This window comes from Dendrobates tinctorius, unplaced genomic scaffold, assembly GCF_039654945.1.
Source record: "Dendrobates tinctorius isolate UK_male_01 unplaced genomic scaffold, ASM3965494v1 ptg000126l, whole genome shotgun sequence".
Taxonomy (NCBI): Eukaryota; Metazoa; Chordata; class Amphibia; order Anura; family Dendrobatidae; genus Dendrobates; species Dendrobates tinctorius.
The window spans coordinates 8,771,596-8,794,225 of NW_027361794.1; the positions used below are offsets into that span (position 1 = coordinate 8,771,596).

At 46.5% G+C, this 22,630-nt stretch overlaps 3 protein-coding genes across 5 annotated transcripts in view; 1 reads left to right on the forward strand and 2 right to left on the reverse strand.

Annotated features, from left to right (window-relative positions):
* Positions 1–22,630, forward strand: part of LOC141047286 (uncharacterized) — a 527,896-nt gene that overhangs the window by 358,189 nt on the left and 147,077 nt on the right. The gene's annotated exons all lie outside the window — the stretch shown is intronic.
* Positions 1–22,630, reverse strand: part of LOC141047344 (uncharacterized) — a 549,461-nt gene that overhangs the window by 122,069 nt on the left and 404,762 nt on the right. The gene's annotated exons all lie outside the window — the stretch shown is intronic.
* The window catches only part of LOC141047325 (gastrula zinc finger protein XlCGF66.1-like), a 56,750-nt gene that overhangs the window by 2,166 nt on the left and 31,954 nt on the right, over positions 1–22,630 (reverse strand). The window contains exons 2-6 of the mRNA XM_073542385.1: positions 12,032–12,181; positions 11,723–11,902; positions 11,516–11,639; positions 11,335–11,432; positions 11,049–11,136 (exon numbers count right to left, since the gene is read on the reverse strand). Coding sequence (XP_073398486.1) covers positions 11,049–11,136; positions 11,335–11,432; positions 11,516–11,639; positions 11,723–11,902; positions 12,032–12,109 — 568 coding nt within the window. The 5' untranslated portion in view covers positions 12,110–12,181. The remainder of the gene's footprint in view (positions 1–11,048; positions 11,137–11,334; positions 11,433–11,515; positions 11,640–11,722; positions 11,903–12,031; positions 12,182–22,630) is intronic.

Sequence of the window (22,630 nt, forward strand, 5' to 3'; positions counted from 1 at the left end):
AAAGTGAGACCAGGGACTATTTTTTTTACAGTGGCGGAGGAATACAGTGCGGAAGGATACCTACCTCCCGACACTGGATTCCTGAGCCCCGTAGAGAGCGGTCGCATCAGCTGATGCTGCTGCTCTCCACGGGAGATCGGCGTGGGACACTCACTCGTGCATTTCTGCGGATCAGGGAGTATTTGGTGATTTGTTATTTTCATATTTTTCCTTAGATGACACTGGCTTCGGGGATCAAAGTGACAAGTATTGGTGAGTATGCACTCTATGTTATATGTACTGTATGTCTATGTATGTATTGCATGAATGTATTGTATGCAGTATGTATGTTGTATGTCTGTAGCATGTTGTATGTATGTATGTAGTATATATGTATGTTGTATGAATGTAGCATATATGTAGCATGTATGTAGTATATATGTATGTTGTATGAATGTAGTATATATGTAGTATGTACGTACTATGTATGTATGTTGTATGTAGTATGTATGTTGTATGAATGTAGTATGTATGTATGTTGTATGTAGTATATACACTCACTGGCCACTTTATTAGGTACACCATGCTAGTAACGGGTTGGACCCCCTTTTGCCTTCAGAACTGCCTCAATTCTTCGTGGCAGAGATTCAACAAGGTGCTGGAAGCATTCCTCAGAGATTTTGGACCATATTGACATGATGGCATCACACAGTTGGCACAGATTTGTCGGCTGCACATCCCTGATGCGAATCTCCCGTTCCACCACATCCCAAAGATGCTCTATTGGATTGAGATCTGGTGACTGAGGAGGCCATTTGAGTACAGTGAACTCATTGTCATGTTCAAGAAACCAATCTGAGATGATTCGAGCTTTATGACATGGCGCATTATCCTGCTGAAAATAGCCATCAGATGTTGGGTACATTGTGGTCATAAAGGGATGGACATGGTCAGCAACAATACTCAGGTAGGCTGTGGCGTTGCAACGATGCTCAATTGGTACCAAGGGGCCCAAAGAGTGCCAAGAAAAAATTCCCCACACCATGACACCACCACCACCAGCCTGAACCGTTGATACAAGGCAGGATGGATCCATGCTTTCATGTTGTTTACGCCAAATTCTGACCCTACCATCCGAATGTCGCAGCAGAAATCGAGACTCATCAGACCAGGCAACGTTTTTCCAATCTTCTACTGTCCAATTTCGATGAGCTTGTGCAAATTGTAGCCTCAGTTTCCTGTTCTTAGCTGAGAGGAGTGGTACCCAGTGTGGTCTTCTGCTGCTGTAGCCCATCTGCCTCAATGTTCGACGCACTGTGCGTTCAGAGATGCTCTTCTGCCTACCTTGGTTGTAACGGGTGGCAATTTGAGTCACTGTTGCCTTTCTATCAGCTCGAACCAATCTGCCCATTCTCCTCTGACCTCTGGCATCAACAAGGCATTTCCGGCCACAGAACTGCCGCTCACTGGATTTTTTTTCTTTTTCGGACCATTCTCTGTAAACCCTAGAGATGGTTGTGCGTGAAAATCCCAGTAGATCAGCAGTTTCTGAAATACTCAGACCAGCCCTTCTGGCACCAACAATCATGCCACGTTCAAAGGCACTCAAATCACCTTTCTTCCCCATACTGATGCTCGGTTTGAACTGCAGGAGATTGTCTTGACCATGTCTACATGCCTAAATGCACTGAGTTGCCGCCATGTGATTGGCTGATTAGAAATTAAGTCTTAACACACAGTTGGACAGGTGTACCTAATAAAGTGGCCAGTGAGTGTATGTATGTTGTATGAATGTAGTATATATGTAGCATGTATGTAGTATGTATGTACTATGTATGTATGTTGTATGTAGTGTGTATGTTGTATGAATGTAGTATATATGAAGCATGTATGTAGTATGTAGTATGTATGTATGTTGTATGAATGTAGTATATATGTAGCATGTATGTAGTATGTAGTATATATGTATGTTGTATGAATGTATATATGAAGCATGTATGTATTATGTAGTATGTATGTATGTTGTATGTAGTATATATGTAGTATGTAGTATATATGTATGTTGTATGAATGTAGTATATATGTAGCATGTATGTAGTATGTAGTATATATGTATGTTGTATATATGTAGCATGTATGTATGTATGTATGTTGTATATATGTAGTATGTATGTAGCATGTATGTAGCATGTATATATGTAGTATGTACAGTGGGGCAAAAAAGTATTTAGTCAGTCAGCAATAGTGCAAGTTCCACCACTTAAAAAGATGAGAGGCGTCTGTAATTTACATCATAGGTAGACCTCAACTATGGGAGACAAACTGAGAAAAAAAAATCCAGAAAATCACATTGTCTGTTTTTGTTTCATTTTATTTGCATATTATGGTGGAAAATAAGTATTTGGTCAGAAACAAGCAATCAAGATTTCTGGCTCTCACAGACCTGTAACTTCTTCTTTAAGAGTCTCCTCTTTCCTCCACTCATTACCTGTAGTAATGGCACCTGTTTAAACTTGTTATCAGTATAAAAAGACACCTGTGCACACCCTCAAACAGTCTGACTCCAAACTCCACTATGGTGAAGACCAAAGAGCTGTCAAAGGACACCAGAAACAAAATTGTAGCCCTGCACCAGGCTGGGAAGACTGAATCTGCAATAGCCAACCAGCTTGGAGTGAAGAAATCAACTGTGGGAGCAATAATTAGAAAATGGAAGACATACAAGACCACTGATAATCTCCCTCGATCTGGTGCTCCACGCAAAATCCCACCCCATGGGGTCAGAATGATCACAAGAACGGTGAGCAAAAATCCCAGAACCACGCGGGGGGACCTAGTGAATGAACTGCAGAGAGCTGGGACCAATGTAACAAGGCCTACCATAAGTAACACACTACGCCACCATGGACTCAGAACCTGCAGTGCCAGACGTGTCCCACTGCTTAAGCCTGTACATGTCCGGGCCCGTCTGAAGTTTGCTAGAGAGCATTTGGATGATCCAGAGGAGTTTTGGGAGAATGTCCTATGGTCTGATGAAACCAAACTGGAACTGTTTGGTAGAAACACAACTTGTGTTTGGAGGAAAAAGAATACTGAGTTGCATCTATCAAACACCATACCTACTGTAAAGCATGGTGGTGGAAACATCATGCTTTGGGGCTGTTTCTCTGCAAAGGGGCCAGGACGACTGATCCGGGTACATGAAAGAATGAATGGGGCCATGTATCGTGAGATTTTGAGTGCAAACCTCCTTCCATCAGCAAGGGCATTGAAGATGAAACGTGGCTGGGTCTTTCAACATGACAATGATCCAAAGCACACCGCCAGGGCAACGAAGGAGTGGCTTCGTAAGAAGCATTTCAAGGTCCTGGAGTGGCCTACCAGTCTCCAGATCTCAACCCTATAGAAAACCTTTGGAGGGAGTTGAAAGTCCGTGTTGCCAAGTGAAAAGCCAAAAACATCACTGCTCTAGAGGAGATCTGCATGGAGGAATGGGCCAACATACCAACAACAATGTGTGGCAACCTTGTGAAGACTTACAGAAAACGTTTGACCTCTGTCATTGCCAACAAAGGATATATCACAAAGTATTGAGATGAAATTTTGTTTCTGACCAAATACTTATTTTCCACCATAATATGCAAATAAAATGAAACAAAAACAGACAATGTGATTTTCTGGATTTTTTTTTCTCAGTTTGTCTCCCATAGTTGAGGTCTACCTATGATGTAAATTACAGACGCCTCTCATCTTTTTAAGTGGTGGAACTTGCACTATTGCTGACTGACTAAATACTTTTTTGCCCCACTGTATGTTGTATGTATGTAGTATATATGTATGTTGTATGAATGTAGTATATATGTAGTATGTATGTAGTATGTATGTAGTATGTTTTTTTTTTTACATTCAACACATTAGCCGGATGATGGGACTACTACTGTCCCATCATTGGCTAATGTGTCAATCACTGTCAGTGTAGCAGGCATCGCCCGATGGGACTTGTAGTCCCATCGGACGATGCCTGCACACACACAAGACCCCCGGCAGGCCCGTACAGACCACTGCCAGCCGGCACAGACCCCCTGCAGGCCAGCACAGGCCCCCGAGAGGCCCATACAGACCATATTTTCTCTCATCCTGCCCTCATGAGTATCCATTCTGCCCCATATGATCTCCTGATCCTGCCCCATCTATCTACATCGTATCCATCCTGCCCCATGTGTCTCCCATCCTGCCCCCTCCTGTGTCTCACATTCTGTCCCCATATCCATTCTGCCCTTCCTGTGTCTCACTGTCACATTCTGCCCCCCGTGTCTCATGTCTCACTGTCACATTCTGCCCCCCGTGTCTCATATTCTGCCCCCATAGCCATTCTGCCCCCTCCTGTGTCTCACTGTCACATTCTGGCCCCGTGTTTGACATTCTGCCCCTCTGTCTCAATGTCTGTCACATTCTGCCCCGTATCCATTCTGCCTCTCCTGTGTCTCACTGTCACATTCTGCCCCCATCTCCATTCTGCCCCCGGCCCCCTGTGTCTCACATTCTCCCCCCACGTCTTACATTCTGCCCCCATGTCTCGCATTCTGCCCCCTGCCCCATCTCACATTCTGCCCCATGTCTCATATTCTGCCCCCTGCCTGCCCCCTGGGGCCCTGTGACTGTGGTGGGACTGCTGCAGTGCGGCTGGCTGTGCAGGGCCCCCCTGGCCCCTGCCTGCCCAGGGGCCCTGTGGATGTGGTGGGACTGCTGTCATGCGGATGGCTGTGCAGGGCCCCCCTGGCCCCTGCCTGCCCTGGGGCCCTGTGGCTGTGGTGGGACTGCTGTCATGTGGCTGGCTGCGCAGGGCCCCCCTGGCCCCTGCCTGTCCTGGGGCCCTGTGGCTTTGGTGGGACTGTTGCATTGTGGCTGACTGCGCAGGGCCCCCCTGGCCCCTGCCTGTCCTGGGGCCCTGTGGCTGTGGTGGGACTGTTGCATTGTGGCTGGCTGCGCAGGGCCCCCCTGGCCCCTGCCTGTCCTGGGGTCCTGTGGCTGTGGTGGGACTGTTGCATTGTGGCTGGCTGCGCAGGGCCCTCCCTTGGCTCCTGCCTGTCCTGGGGCCCTGTGACTGTGGTGGGACTGCTGCACTGTTGCTGGCCGTGCTGGGCCCCCCTGGCCCCTGCCTGTCCTGGGGCCCTGTGGCTATGGGGGGACTGCTGCATTGTGGCTGGCTGCGCTGGACCCTGCTGGCCCCTGCCTGTCCTGTGGCCCTGTGGCTATGGTGGGACTGCTGTATTGTGGCTGGCTACGCTGGGCCCCCCTGCCCTGAGACTACTCACCTGCTCACTCACCTGCCGCCTCCACGTCTGGTCCGCTGCGCACACCGCCGCCACTTCTCTCCTGGTGTCTGCCGCCCGACGGTCCACCGCTCCCAGCCACCCACGTGCACGCACACCGGCACCACACACGCAGCACACTCTGCTCCGAATGAGGAAGTGGAGCAGAGCTGCAGAGCAGTGTGTGACGTCATGGGAGGCTGGCTGTACCGGACCCATAATGCACTGCTTCCTGCTGCCTGAACAAATCATCGGGGGGGGGGGGGCTGAGAGCACAGCCCGGGCTGCCAGCGTGCTCGGGCGGCCGGGCCCCCCAATTCACGGGGCCCCATACACCAGTAAGGGCTGTAATGCCCTGATGGCGGCCCTGCCACAGAATAGCAGGTAACACCATGGTCCAAGCCTAGGGGTCCGGGTGTAAGTCCAGATGCATGTAAGGGTGTTAAAGGGCGATGAGCAAGGCAATCCTTGGGATATGGAAAGCAGAGAAGATAGTGCCAAGCATATTTATGGTGGACATCTTTTGAGCTGCCAGGTGATCACTTACAGTGCTCCCAATACATTGTGTCTGCAAACTATTACAGCTAGATCTGCATTCAAATAGCTAAATTACACCAGAGAGGTTTCACCACTAGCTACTCATTTACTACTGATGAAGACTGTTGAGTTTGATCATTTCAGTAGATGTGTTATTGTCTTTCAAGTCTTGCTCCTTTTTGTCTTTGATTGTCTTGCTCCTTCCCTTCTGAACACTGCCATATGTACAGACAGTAGTGTACAAACGTGTATAGGGTATTGTGCGAAGTTGGAAAATAATTTGATCAGCGTATTTTGGACACTAACTACTGTAGTCAAAAACTGTGACTATAGACAATAACATCGCTAGGTTCAATATTTTCTGTCAGATGAGTTTCAGGAAGAAATATTACACATTTAAGGAGAACTGTGTATAATAGTGCAGAGCTGAGATGTCTTAAAGGGAACTTGTCAGCAGGATTAACATATTTCTCAGGAAAATTCATTTTGATTTCGTTTTTGTATGTTTTATTGTGAGTCTGTAAATGTGGTGTAAGACCCTGACAATATTATTCACAGCAGTGACCTGGAAGTCAGAATTGCTTCCAGGGGTCTTCCCCATGCTGTTCTCTTGTCATTTGAGCACTGTTCCCATCAATTTCCACAATTTCTAGTCCCTCTGCAGACCGCCAGGGGGGACCACTGGAAAAATGCTCGAGTTTCCCATAGACTTACATTGGGCTCGTTTGTCGGGTCGAGCACCCAAGCATTCCAATTTGCTTGACCAGAGCAACGAGCACCTGAGCATTTTAGTTCTCACCCATCGCTAACTATGATCACTCTGTGGCCTTGGTAGATGTGTACTTTTTCTACATGACAATGATCTAAAACGCACAACTAATGCCACTGTTCTATTTTTGAAAAAGAACAAGGTGAAAATGATTCAGTGGCCAAGTATGCCTCCTGATGTAAAACCAGTCAAACACCTACAGTGAATTCTGAAGAGACAAGTTGAGCATTACTCTCCAACCAGCATCCATACTCTAAAAAGAGAAAGTTGTTGAAAAATGGAAAAAGATAACTGTTGTAATGCCGCCATCTTGTTCGTTCCAAGAATGAATGAAAATCTGAAATGGAGTTGGACTTGGGGATCCTAGTTAATGATAAACTTACCTGGAGCAGCCAGTGCCAGGCAGCGGCTGCCAAGGCAAACAGGATCTTGGGGTGCATTAAAAGAGGTCTGATACACATGATGAGAGCATTATACTGCCTCTGTACAAATCCCTGGTTAGACTGCACATGGAGTACTGTGTACAGTTTTGGGCACCAGTGCTCATAAAGGATATAATGGAACTAGAGCGAGTATAAACGAGGGCAACAAAATTAATAAAGGGGATGGTGGAACTACAGATTTGCTAATCTCAGAGAGATTAGCAAAATTATGATTATTTAGTCTAGAAAAAAGACGACTGAGGGGCGATCTAATAACCAAGTATAAGTATATAAGAGGACAATACAAATATCTCTCCGAGGATCTGTTTATACCAAGGAAGGTGATGTCATAAGGGGCATTCTCTGCGTTTGGAGGAGAGAAGGTTTTTCCACCAACATAGTAGAGCATTCTTTACTGTTAGGGCAGTGAGAATCTGGAATTCCTTGTCTGAGGAGGTGGTGATGGCGAACTCAGTCGAGGGTTCAAGAGAGGCCTTGATGTCTTCCTGGAGCTTAACAATATTGTATCTTACAGTTATTAGCTTATGTAGAAGGACGTAGATCTGGCAATTCATTCTGGCAGAATATAGGCTGAACTGGATGGACAAATGTCTTTTTTCGGCCTTGCTAACTATGTTACTATGTTTGTGCACAGTAACCTACAGACACTGTCACGTCTGCGCTGTTATACTGATTACAATGATACTTTGATACCAAATGAAATCCGTCTTGTGGTTCTTGCTTAATCTTTATTTGTAGTTTTCAGTTAATGAGATTCTTGTGCTCTGGGGCGGGGCTGTGGGCGGGGCTTTATGTGGTGCTCTGATTACATGTGGATCTGTATTGGCTTATGACAGGTTACTGATCCCAGAGTGACCTGCCCCCCATTTTTACATAATGCATATAATAGTGTTGATATTATTGTTGATAATGCCTATAATATTATGGCTATTGTGAGGCTTAGAAAAATAATTGCATCCAACATAATGTCACCGGCGATGGTGGCACCTGCACAGTAGCATCTATAAGTACGAGATAGATGATACTGGAGAGACGCCACTGGTGTCATTTTGCTGGATGTAATTTTTTTTTTATAAGCCTCACAATAGACACAATATTATAGGCATTATCAACATAATATCAACACTATTATATGCATTACGTAAAATAGGGGGCAGGTCACTGAGGGATCAGTGACCTGTCATAACTCAATACAGATATATATTTAAGCAGGGCACCAGCTAAAACCCCGCCCACAGCTCGACCCACAGCCACACCCCAGAGCACGAGAATCTCATTAACTGAAAACTACAAAAAAAATTAAACAACAACCACAAGACGGATTTCATCACCAGATATCAATGTAATCAGTATAATGGTGCTTACCTGACAGTGTCTGTAGGTTACTGTGCACAATCCTGCTGACAGGTTCACTTTAAATTGAGCTTTAAGGCATTTGGAAGAGGCGATGGAGAGCTTTTTTTTAAGACTATCTGGGAGTTACAGACTCACATAAGTGAGGCAGGACAATCCCACCACAATCAAACTATCATACAGAATGAACAGGTAAAAAAAGACATACAATTATAAAAAATAATAAAATATGTTACATCCCCAACAACAACTCCAACACTAAATCAGAGTTGCACTCATTTATGGTGGATCATTTGAGCTACTGTGAGTCCTGACCAGAAGAGTAGACAAAATAATATTGCTCCCCATTTCAGGAGAGATTGTGCAGTAATCTTGATTCCTCAGGATCGAAAACATAATGGAATTTATGACGTGGAGTGAATCCATGAAACCAGGGCTCAAGCCATGCCAACACATTTCCTGCAGGCATGAAGAAATGTACACTGCTAAAAAAATAAAGGGAACACTAAAATAACACATCCTAGATATCTCTGAATAAAATATTCTAGCTGCAAATTTTTATTCATTGCATAGTGGAATGTGTTCAGAATAATAAAACATAACAATTATCATTGTAAATCAAAATGAATATCCCATGGTGGTCTGGATTTGGAATGATACTCAAAATCAAAGTGGAAAATCAAATTGCAGGCTGATCCAACTTCAGTGGAAATGCCTCATGACAAGGAAAAGATGCTCAGTATTGTATGTGGCCTCCACGTGCCTGTATGACCTCCCTACTGTACAACGCCTGGGCATGCTCCTGATGAGACGGCGGATGGTCTCCTGAGGGATCTCCTCCCAGACCTGGACTAAAGCATCCGCCAACTTCTGGACAATCTGTGGTGCAACGTGATGTTGGTGGATGGAGCGAGACATAATGTCCCAGTCAATAGCTTCAATGCCTTCATCTTGCAGGAACTGCTGACACACTCCAGCCACATGAGGTATGGCATTGTTCTGGCATTAGGAGGAACCCAGGGCCAACCGCACCAGCATATGGTCTTACAAGGGGTCTGAGGATCTCATCTTGGTACCTAATGGCAGTCAGGCTACCTCTGGCGAGCACATGGAGGGTTGTGCTGCCCTCCAAAGAAATGCCACCCCACACCATTACTGACCCACTGCCAAACCGGTCATGCTGAAGGATGTTGCAAGCAGCAGATTGCTCTCCATGGCATCTCCAGACTCTGTCACGTCTGTCACATGTGCTCAGTGTGAACCTGCTTTCTTCTGTGAAGAGCACAGGGCACCAGTGGCGAATTTGCCAATCCTGGAGTTCTGTGGCAAATACCAAGCATCCTGCACGGTGTTGGGCTGTGAGCACAACCCTCATCTGTGGACGTCAGGCACTAAGACAATCCTCATGGAGTCGGTTTCTAACTGTTTGTGCAGATACATGCACATTTGTGGTCTGCTGGAGGTCATTTTGCCGGGCTCTGGCAGTGATCCTCCTGTTCCTCCTTGCACAAAGGCGGAGGTAGCTGTCCTGCTGCTGTGTTGTTGCCCTCCTACAGCCCCCTCCACATCTTCTGGTGTACTGGCCTGTCTCCTGGTAGCATCTCAAGCCTCTGGACACTACGCTGACAGACACAGCAAACCTTTTTGCCACAGATCGCATTGATGTGCCATCCTGGATGAGCTGCACTTCCTGAGCCACTTGTGTGGGTTGTAGAGTCCGTCTCATGCTACCACGAGTGTGAAAACACAACCAACATTCAAAGGTGACCAAAACATCAGCCCGAAAGCATTGGTACTGAGATGTGGTCTGTGGTCCCCACCTGCAGAACCATTTCTTTATTGAGGGTGTCTTGATAATTGCCAATAATTTCCATCTGTTGTCTATTCCATTTGCACAACAGCATGTGAAATTGATTGTCAATCAGTGTTGCTCCCTAAGTAGACAGTTTGATTTCACAGAAGTTTGATTTACTTGAAGTTATATTCTGTTGGTTAATTGTTCCCTTTATTTTTTGAGCAGTGTATATTACAGCCATCAGCCACGCACAGCTTAGGGATATATCATGGCACAGGTGTAATATTTTTCCTGTAGTTTATCACAATCCTCCTTGAAATTAGTTACTTTTAATACAAATTGAAAATTCAGGCTAAAGGGAAATTCACACTTGGCCTCATTGCACATTTAATGTTGTCGATCATAAACGCAAAGTTTCTCCAGAAAGACTGGACCTGGTCTTGTAAGGACCATATGGGCACGTTCAGCAGCACAAAAGGAAGAGAAGGTAGATTCAGCCAATAAAATATCAGGGTTCTCATACAGGCCCATCATAATACTTTTCTTCAAGTGATTTTCTAACTTGTCAGCACATTCTACAAACACTGTCACTTGGCTTTGTAGTTTACAGATCTGGGCAGGTAATGGTCAGAACCTTCTAATCCCAGAGGGTAGGTGGGTATTCTAGGTGGTAAGTTCTATAGAAAAGGGCTTTCAATGGCTAAAGTCATTTGAACAGTTTTGGGTCTAGGAGTATGTTGTAGTTGGGAGGCAAAATGGTGAAAATGGTGATACGTCCGGACTACACCATCGGTAAAGCAGCCACACCCGGGGACTGAGAAGAATTTGTAACTTCTCTGCATGTAGTGGTTACTACTCACCTGGGTAGCCATATGTAGTAATCTCTTTATACTGCTCATCACACCTCACATATGTCTCTATAGTATTAATATAGGTCAGGTCTTCACCCTGAAACAAATATTGTAAAAGCCACAGACAGATGAAGAAGTCACATCTATGATCAGCTCTAATCCTGCCATCTCCACCGTTCTCATTACACAAGTATAAACCATATAATGGTGTTGGATAAAACAAAACTGAGCAGAAGACCTTCACAGCCATCTACACATCATAGGGGAGATCTCATGACACCTTCTCTCCATCTACCTGATGATCCTGAGGGGCATTGGGATCTCCTTGTTTACAGTCCTGTGGAAGAAGAAGACGGGGACATCTTTCTGGTGTTGTCATCTTACTGTATAGAACTGGAGGAAACACATACAGGGACTGAATTCATTCTTTACATACAGATAATTATAGGCCGTGTGTATTTAGTCCTGTCTATTACCTGGTGATGTGAGGGGCTGGGGAACCTCCATCATGACGTTCTTGTACAGATCTTTGTTTCCTTCTAAATACTCCCACTCCTCCATGGAGAAATAGATGGCGACATCCTGACACCTTATTGGAACCTGACACATACAATGATACCATCATGCCCCTGATCCCTTCATAGCGTTACTGTTTAATGTCCCAGCATTCCCAGAAGTGTCACCTCTCCAGTCAGCAGCTCAATCATCTTGTAGGTGAGGTCTAGAATCTTCTGGTCATTGATGGCCTCATGTAGCAGGGGGTGAGGTGGAGGCCCCGTGATTGGGCTCAGGGTTCTTCCCCATCCCTCAGACACAGGGTCCTGACAGCGCTCACTAGAGGTCTTCTTCACTACTGTGTAATCCTGGTTATGGAGAGACACATTAATAAATCTCACTACAGACATTTCCAGAGTCCTCACCTCTCCAGTTCTGTCCATCTGTTATTCCCATAGATAAGAATGATGTAATGTGACGTCATCAGAATCTCTCACCTCTCCAGTAAGCCGGAAGAGGATCTCTAGGGTGAGGTGTAATATCCTCTCCGCCATCTTGTCCCTGTCCATATCCATCTTTGATGGGTAAATCAGGAAAATATTCTTATGTAGAAGATCTTCATCGAGAAGATCCGATATTGTAGAGACCTGAATGAGAAGAAGATGAGACGATGTAACATTATAAAAATCCTGTGTAATAATACAATTACTGGAGATAATAAGGGAAACATATGAGGAGATTTATTATATTACAGTATTTAGTTTCCTTCTTTACATCTACTAATAAAGCCTATATATTTTAGGCCACAGACAACAAGGTCGGCACCTTCCTGCAGAAGTGTTTTTTTTTTATGCTCAGTATGTGATGGTATTGATTATGTAAACTAGGGGGCAGGTCAGTGAGGGAGCAGTGACCTGTCAACAGTCTGCATTATGAATATATAATCAGGGCACCACATACATGAATCCCGCCTTAGGGCACGAGTATATCATTAACACAAAACTGACTGTAAAGATTAAGAAACAGCCACAAGATGGACTTAATCACCAAAGGTATGATTTTATTCAGTATATGGGCGCCGACCTGACACTGTGTGTAGGTTACTGTGCACAATCCTGCTGACAGGTTCCCTTCATGTAATGAAAAAATCCAAAGTTTATTAAAAAACTGAAGTTGCCATTTTCCGAGACCCGTGGCGTCTCTTTTTTTTGGGCTCTGGGGCTGGGTGAGAGCTTATTTTTTGTGCTCTGAGCCGACATTTTTATTGATACCATTTTGTTGCTGATATGATTTTTGATTTCCTGTTATTGTATTTTAATGCAATTTGTGGAGACCCAAAAAGCATAATTCTAGATTTTTCTCACTTACTTATACATATGAGTCTCATCACCAGGAAATTGTTCTCCTGTGTGCTCATATAGCTCAGAATAAGGGCTCCCACACAGTATGATGGCCCCCACGGACCCCTCACAATATCAGGGCCCCCCAGCCCTTCACTTAATATGATACCCCAAAAAAAACAAACCACACACTACTCACCCAATCCTGTTCCCGAGGTTCATTTCTCCGGTCTGTGCAGTGTGAGTACTGAGGCTCCATACTACAGGTATGATGTAGTGACGTTATTGTGCCTGTAGTGCATGGAGTCTCAGACTCATAGGCGAAGGCTGAATGGTGGATCAGGAGCTTTCAACTCCCAGATTCACTTGGGAGTGGCCCATGTTCATGATTCCCATTTAATCTTTCACTTAAGATTTGGGCATGTCAGTATTAGTATTTGAAAGCAACAGTGTAGGAACCGTGTGTATGTGAGTCATAGCTCTCGACCTTGTAGACCACATGCTGCTGCTGTACTTGGCAGGCCCGGCCCAGATGGTATAGAGATGAATGAAGGAGATCAAAATAAACTTTTCTTTACTTAACAAGAACTTGATGAGAAGTATATACAGTACATCAGATAGCAGGCACAACACTTTATGAATGCTTCTTCTACATTATGCAGTCAGGAACTTTCCGGTTACATGTGGCAGTACATAACTTTTGGTATAAGCTATAATAGTCCAGCAAACCATTTTGGGAAGACCTATCATACGCTATGAGGACCATACGAGTTAAGATGGGCTGCGGTCTATCAGATTTCTCAGCTCCCAGTTCACTTGTGAGGACATCACTGGCTGAGGTGCATCTGAACGACTCCTCACTAGTACTCTTTAAGTCCATTTGATGAAGGCCGCGCACTACTTGCTGTGGCATTGCATCTTTTGATCTCCATCTAGGGCACAGTTCTATACTGTTTAAGTAGCCCTCATGGCCTGAGCTAAGGACTTCATCCTGTGGCACACCTAGCAAAGTTTTATCCCCTTAACCCCTTTACCCGCAAGGGTGGTTTGCATGTTAATGACCAGGCCAATTTTTACAATAGTGACCACTGTCCCTTTATGAGGTATTAACTCTGGAACGCTTCCATGGATCCCGGTGATTCTGACAATGTTTTCTTGTGAAATATTCTAATTATGCAAATTGTCTCTTCTTCAGAGAGAAAGAGGACTAGAACTCTAGTGCCACCTATTACTTCTTGGATCTCGTGAAATATTATACTTCCTGATAGTGGCAAAATTTCACAATTTTCCAACTTTGAATTTTCATGCCCTTAAATCTCAGAGATGTCACACAAAAAAACTTAATAAATAACATTTCACTGGCAGAGGACGTGCAGACAGCAGTGAGCAGCGTTGGAACCGGGACAGGTGAATATCTCTGGTGCCGGGTCCTGAGCCAGTGGCGACACGTGGCTCCCAGCGACAAGAGGTGAGTATGTCATTTTTTATTTTTTTTTGCCGCAGCATATGGGGGCATAATCTATGGAGCAGAATATGGGGGCATAATATATAGAGCAGCATATAGGGCAGCATATGGGGCATATCTATGGAGCATCTTATGGGGGCATAATCTATGGAGCATATTATGGGGGCAGCATATGGAGTATAATCTATGGAGCATCTTATGGAGCAGCATATGGGGGCATAATCTATGGAGCATCTTATGAGGGCAGCATATGGGGCATAATATATAGAGCAGCATATGGGAGCATAATATATGGAGCAGCATATGGGGGCATAATCTATGGGAAATCTTATGGGGAAGCATATGGGGGCATAATCTATGGAGCATCTTATGGAGCAGCATATGGGGGCATAATCTATGGAACATCTTATGGGGCAAAATCTATGGAGCATCTTATAGGGGCATAATCTATGGAGCATCTTATGGGGGCAGCATATGGGGTATAATCTATGGAGCATCTTATGGAGCAGCATATGGGGGCATAATCTATGGAGCACCTTATGAGGGCAGCATATGGGGCATAATTAGTGTTGAGCGACTTTTGGTTTTTTAGGGTCGAGTTTCGTTTCATGAAACCCGACTTTTCCAAAAGTCGGGTCGAGCAAAATCGGCCGACTATAGGGAAAAGTCGGGGTCGTCCCGAAACACGAAACCCAATGTAAGTCAATGGAGAATTAAAGTCGGCAGTGAGAGGAGGACAGGAAACACACCAACAGTGCCCATTTGAATGCCAAAAGCATAAATTCTTGTTACTGAAGCTTGTCAACCTTAATTAACTTCATAATACTAGTTATGCACTGAAAAATGGGGGTTATTTGGCTACAGTTGTGGGGGGAGGGCTGGCTCCAGGTTTTCGTGGGCCCAGGGCCAAAGAGTGCCCCTTTAACACATACCACAACTCATGATGCTCCGATATGGCAGAGAAATAGCAGTATAGTACAATGAAAAATACTTCACTTCTTACATCTCATGACTGATATCCATTTTAAATTCTCCAATACCTCCAAAAACGGACAATATATAACTCCATACAGTATTATGGCCAGCGCTTAGTGCGCTATACAGAGTAATGAGGCCCATATATTTCTCCATACGGAATCATTATTCCCATATAATGTTTCAAACCGTATATGATGAGCTCCACATAATGCTACAGTATATGTTGGTCCCAATGGATGAAGCTCCACTGTCTTATGGGCCCAAATAATGCTCCATATATAATGGGCCCCATTTCTACTGCTCTAGTGTATAATGGGCCCTGTAAATGCTGCTCCAGTGTCTTATGTCCACCTTTGGAATGCTCCAGTGTATGGTGGGCCCCATATATCATTCACCAGAGTATAATGCTCCCCAAAAATTGCTGTCCCAACATTGAAAACAATTACATAAGTCTCCATGCTAGGGAATCCCTGCACTACTCTGAACTCCTTGTCGTCCCCATCTTCCATCTCACTGCACTTGGCTGTTTAGGCCCTCCCACCGGCAGAGACACTTTTGCGTACTATGCGGTGCCCTGTGCCAGTGCCATCGCCCATGAGTATGCCCCCCACCTGCTCAAGGAACCTGCACTTTCATCTGCACCTTCCTCTTTGTCACCGTGTAAGGTGGTATAGTATGCGGGAAGGGGAACCTGAGTTTCCTCTGGGTCAGATTCTGGCTGTGTAGAGTGCGAGGGGAATGTAGTGGTCTGGGTCAATGTACCAGCAGCATCATCCAGCAGTGGCTGGGCCTCAGTGCACTTGTGGCGTCCCCAAGAGTACGGTCGCCACTGTGGCATTGCCTTCCTCCTAGGGAGTGTGTTGTCAAGCTTGGGAGCAACGAAGGATCTCTCTAGCAGTGAAACCAACACACAACACATTTCCCACTCCAGGCCAGCAGGGAGACCTCTGAACCTGACTGGTGAGGAGCAGCTCTCTGTGGTCGGGAGGAAGTAAGTTAGGGCACTCTGTGCAGGGAAGGGGAAGTGTGTGGACGTGAGAAGGGGAGCTGGAGGATGAGCAGAGTTAAGGCTCCTAGCTGGAGCGCATGGTCCGGATTCCGGTCTCCGAGTTTGTAGGGACACTGACGTTCCTGCAGCAGAAACCGGGGGAAGTAGCAGCTATAAATGCTCTGTACCCAACTAAGGGTTGGAGGCCCCAGCATCGACGTGTGTGAGGCAGAAGGAAAAGGCTACAGCTGTCTGCCATACAAGTAAAGTCTGAGGAACATCTGTTAGACAGGAGGCGTTTCAGTGAACCACGGTCCTGTGAGTGCTTCCCCCACAAGCGCTAGATAGGAGATGTTCAGGAAGGTACATGTTGGCGGAGTGTTGGAAGGGAGCTTTCCATTCTCGTCCCGGAGGTTGGCAGAGGTCCTGACCCGGAGGACACAGCACGGAGGCAGGCATCTGTGTAACCTGCAGACTGTGGGTAAAGTTTTGGAACTGCACACTCTGGTGTCCTACAGTTATTCCAGCACCGCTACAACTGGGTACCAGCACCTACACCGCCTGTGCCTTTCCCCCATCACTACATCTACACTTCCCTGGGACTCCAGCTCCACCTGTGGGGAGCTTCACCATCTTTGCTGCACAACACCATCAGTCCCAGAGGATCTGCATGCAGCGTCGGCCTAACATCTATGTTGCCGAACACCACAGGTGGCGTCAAGCTATCTATATAAACTCTTTACCACTATACCACACCATTTACATGGGCGCCCAGGGCCACCGTCCGGGTCACCGCTGCTGTGACACATCCCACTGACACCGGCCCGGTACCGAGTACCCCACAGCCCTGGGAGGGCAACCCATATGCCGACTGCTGATCGGGCGACGTTATTCTCACGAACCTCCAAACAGCGTCCCTGAAGGCAAAGTTTTTGGTTTCCGGGGGCAGTATGATTGCAAAGCTGAACCTTAAAGGAATGTCCAAAAGGGCACCACCAGGAGTGGAGCCTGTGGCTTAATTGGACTGCCCCCGGGAAACCACTACCATACAAGCTACAGAAAAGATGGACAGATTGCAAGCTTTGTCGATTCTGTGTGTGGTGTGGTATGTCCGTTTGTAGTTGTGCTAGCGATTTCTCAGCTTTATTCCGTTAACGACCGAGACTCCGGCATGGCCCCGCGGTACGCGTCAAGCTTACTAGAGGGATACGCGAGGCTGTGGCACGTGAGATCGAGCAATAACAGGTCTAGCATTCCAGTACATGTCCGGGGCTGCATGCACGCTACACTGAAAGGACCAGCTTTTGTTGCTTACAGGTGCAGATAACCTGCTGAACTCCGTTAGTGATGGGGATCTGGGATTCAGATTATTCCCCGCGAACGATGATTTCCCAGTAAGTTCAGGTCAACCGCAATTCCAGAGTTAGGCCTAACCGTCATTCCTGAAAAAATTACGTGTCCAAACCACAGGTGCTGTAGCTTGCTTAACAGCTTGGCAGCCGTTCTCAGGCCCAGTATGGATTCAACAACATTGTAGAAAGTTGATAAAGGGTACAGTTTCACCGGATAACACGTATATATGTAGCCTAGTTTACACATTAAAAATATATGCCTATAGATCAGGAGGCAGACTCAGATGTTCTCAGGCCCAGTATGAATTTGACCAGATTGTACAAAGTTGAGAAAGGGTACTTTATCACTGGATAGCAGGTATATATAGCATAGTTTAAACATGTAAAATCTCCGTGTTCTCAGTATGGATTACACAGCAATCTAAAAAGTGGAAAAAAGGAAATGCATTTGAGGCGTACATAACTATATACTTTTGGTGTTATTTTTAAATCTTCATATATATTTCTGTCTCAGTAATACAGTCCAGCCTCTCCGCAATAGGAAATGAGATGCATACAATTAGTGACATAAAGGCTATTGATTGCAGAAATCTAGGAATTATTATTCACGGGAAAAACTTCCATCACAATTCTCATAGGCGATGCTGACCCTCAATTAATTTGTGTGTTGAGACAGTGAAAACATTTTTTTGTGAATAAAGTCTTGCTGTATCGCACTTCCGTTGATTCCATCACTGTTACTCATCTCAATCCAATTTTTATCACAGAGAGCGATGTAAACATGGTGCTCACTGGCTATCATGATCTGTCACGTAACTTTGGAGTGCAAAAGACAGAAGCCACAGGCCGTAGGCGATTCTATTTGATTGGCATGAGAGGGCACATTTTGAAATGTGCGCCGGAATGTCACACATTTGTGAGTAGGAAAACTGTGAAAGCTGATGATAAACCACCACTGCATGTAATTGTGAGTCGACGTCCATAAGAAATGGAAGCCACTGATCATCTGGAGCTAGAGCCCGGCCAGCAGGACAGGGCATAGCTACATCTTAACCATCATCTTTCAGTTCAATCAATTTGTAGTGGCAGTCCCAGTGAAGGATTTGACAGCCCAGACTACACAGCGGAGGAGCAGGGAGAGGTAAACATTGCAAATGCTGGGGCCCTGCCCAAGCAAGGGGGGCACACTCGTGGGCGTCGGTACTGGCACTGGGCCCCTCATAGTACGGCGGTGTGTCTGACGGCGGGTGTGCAGCACCACTGTCAGAGACACTTGATTGCACTATGAGGGACCCTATGCCAGTGCCCGCGCCCAAGAGTCGGCCTACCCACCTGTCCAGGGCAACGGCACTCGCACGGTTTTGTGCGCTAGGTGGTGACCCCGGCCATGGGGGGGGCCGCCCACTTAGGGAGGTTTACAAAGTGGCATATGTAGATGTGGGTCATTCAGCTGCTGCAAAAGGCGAAATAGGTCAAGTTCGCAGAATAGGAGGAGGACCAAAGCAAGCCATTTTTCTGGCAACCTATGTGTCATCAAGGGAAGGTGGGACAAAATCCTTGGAAACCCATGAATGGTTCATTTTAATGAAGGTTAGATCGTCCACATTTTGGGTTGACAGACGGGTCCTTTTTTCTGTCAGGATTGATCCAGCTGCACTGAAGACTCCGATAGCACACTTGCAGCTGGGCAAGCGAACTCCTGTAAGGCATATTGGGCCAATTCAGGCCAGGTGTCCAGTTTAGCAGCCCAATAGTCAAAGGGGAATGACCTGTGCGGGAGAACATCGATATGGGAGGAAAAGTAGTTGTTAACCTTAGTTGACAACTGCTGTCTCCTGTCACTTTCCATCGATGCAGTATTACCAGTTGTGTGAGCGGTCCGTGAAAAATCAGTCCACAACATTGTCATGAAACCCCTGTCTCCAACGCCACTTCTGCTGTGTGCACCACGAACACCTCTGCCAAGCTGCCCCCGGCCCGTACGGCTCGTGTGAGAACCATCACCGCTGCTGTGTGCTGGGAATGCCTCAACCAACCGGTTAACCAGAGTTGCTTGTTTAGTAGCCAATATTAGGTCAAGGTTCTCCTGTGGCATGATGTTTTGTAATTTGCCTTTATAGCGTGGATCCAGGATGCTGGCCAGCCAGTAGTCGTAATTGTTCATCATTTTGGCAATGCGTGGGTCCCTTTTTAGGATCTGCAAGGCATAATCTGACATGTGGGCCAATGTTCCCGGTGTCAATGATGCACTGCGAGCGCTGGGTGGAGGAGCACTTTCTGGCAAATCCACATCCCTCCAGTCACGCACAAACTCTGTACCAGACCTTGCCACGCCAACATTTTCACTTGCCCCACGAGATGCATCCTCCTCCCCTAAGTAATCATCCCCATCATCATCCTCCTCTTCTTCTTCCTCCACCTCGTCCAGGAGAGGTCCCTGAGCAGACAATGGCTGAATGTCATCAAGAATTCCCTCCACCTCTTCCGCCTCGTCAACATTGGCTGCAGACGCCTGCTCCTTAAGGTGCGTCAAAGTTTGCATGAGCAGACGCATAAGTGGGATGCTCATGCTTAGGATGGCGTCGTCTGCGCTTACCAGCCATGTGCATTCCTCAAAACACTGAAGGACTTTACAGAGGTCTTTCAGCTTTGACCACTGCACACCTGTCAACTCCATGTCTGCTCTCAAAGTGCCTGGCCGTGTATCCTCCCACAAATGCATTATGGCCTGCCTCTGCTCGCACAGCCGTTCAACCATGTGCAGGGTGGAGTTCCACCTTGTTGCAATGTCGATAATGAGGCGGTGGTTGGGAAGGTGGAGCAATCGCTGCAACTTCTGCATACGAATGGAGTGTACAGGCCACCGGCGGATGTGCGCGCACAGTCTTCGCACCTTCTGGAGCAGGGCTGTTAACTCCCGATAATTATTGAGGAAGCACTGCACCACCAGGTTCAAGGTGTGAGCCAAGCAAGGTATGTGGCTGAGTTTTGAAAGGGCTATGGCTGCCACAAAATTACGGCCGTTATCACTAACTACCTTGCCTGCCTCAAGATGTACACTGCCCAGCCATGACTCAGTTTGTCTCTGAAAGTACTCGGCCAGCACCTCGGCAGTGTGTCTGTCGCCCAAACACATCATCTGCAGCACAGCCTGCTGACGCTTTCCACTAGCTGCTCGATAGGGGGACACCTCGTGTGCAACAATGGCAGCTGCAGATGGAGTTCTCGTACGACTGCGCTCTGTGGACGAGCTTTCACTTCTGAAGGAGGAGGAGGAGGGTTGAACGCCTATAGCCAACTGTTTCCTATACCGTGGGCTAGGCAGCACTGTCCCACCACCGCTGTCCCCTGTGGACCCTGCATCCACCACATTAACCCAGTGCTCAGTGATGGACACGTAACGGCCCTGGCCATGCCGACTGGACCATGCATCAGTTGTGAGGTGCACCTTTCCACTCACTGACTGCTTGAGTGCATGGACAATGCGGTCTTTCACATGATGGTGGAGGGCTGGGATGGCTTTGCGAGAGAAGAAGTGGCGACTGGGTAGGTCATAGCGTGGTACTGTATAGGCCATGAGTTCACGGAAAGCTGCGCTTTCCACCAACCGATGGGGCATCATCTCTAACGAGATTAGTTTGGCAATGTGGGCGTTCAAACCCAGTGTACGCGGATGAGAGACTGAGTACTTTCTTGACCTACTCATAGTGTCTGGGAGGGTGAGCTGGACTTGAGAGCTGCATATGGTGGAAGTAGCGGTGGACAGGGCGGACTGAGAGAGGGTTGATGATGGTGATGGAGTTGGTGTTCTTTCTGATGGCCTAGATTCAGTCTTTCGTTGATATAACAGTGGGATTCCCTGACTACTGTGGCCTTGCAATGACACCTCAACATTTGCTGATTTGCTAACCGGTGGGCTTACAGTGGGGGAAACAATGTAGCGTTGCTGACTACCTTCTTTGTGATCAGTTGCACATGTGGTACTTGAGGTTTGGTGTTGTGTCCACGCTTGCAAGTGCATGCTGGTTAAATGTCTAAGCATGCAACTGGTATTCAAATTTTTCAGATTTTTCCCTCGGCTAAAGGACTTTGCGCACTTCTTACAGATAACCTTGGCCTGATCATGAGGATTTTGTTCAAAAAAGTGCCACACTGCACTCTTCCTACTTTGGCAGACATTTTGCGGCCTAGCACGCTGTGATATTTTGACCCTCTGGACAAGCTGTCCAGCAACTCTTTTGATTTTTGGAACCTGTCTTTGGAGTGCTCCGGGCCTGCCAGATAACAGCTGTTGCGATGTCGATGTCTGCTGTGGATACTCCTCCTCCTCATCTGAGCTATTGGAAGCAGCACCCTCTTCCCCCAATGGATGCCAATCTGGGTCAACAACTGGGTCATCCATCACCTCCTCTTCAATGTTATGTGCACCTTCCTCTGTGTCACCATGTATGGTGGTATAGTGTGCGGGAAGGGGCACCTGAGTCTCATCAGGGTCAGAATCTGGCTCTGTACACTGCGAGGACAATGTAGTGCTCTGAGTGAATGTACCAGCAGAATCATCTATCAGTGGCTGTGCATCAGTGCACTCCATGTCAGATTCATCTTGGCCTGGGTAATTCACCATTTCACTTGATAATCCAGGCATGGTATGTGAAAACAGCTCCATGGAGTAATCATTAGTATGGCCTGCGTCATCCTTCAATCTTGGTTGGGGTGAAGGACACAAGGAAAGGTGTGGTTCATGAACATGAGCCTCCAATGACGACTCAGTGCTTTTATTTTTTACAACTTCAGAAGAAGAGGCGATAGAGCTGAAGGCTGAGTCAGCAATGTAAGACAAAACTTTTTCCTGAAGCTCTGGCTTTAAAAGCGGTTTGCCAACTCCTAGAAAACTAAGCCTTCAAAGCCTTATGGAGCCAGACGATGACGCAGGCTCAACACCTCCTGCATTCGGTCCTATTTTGCTTTTGCCA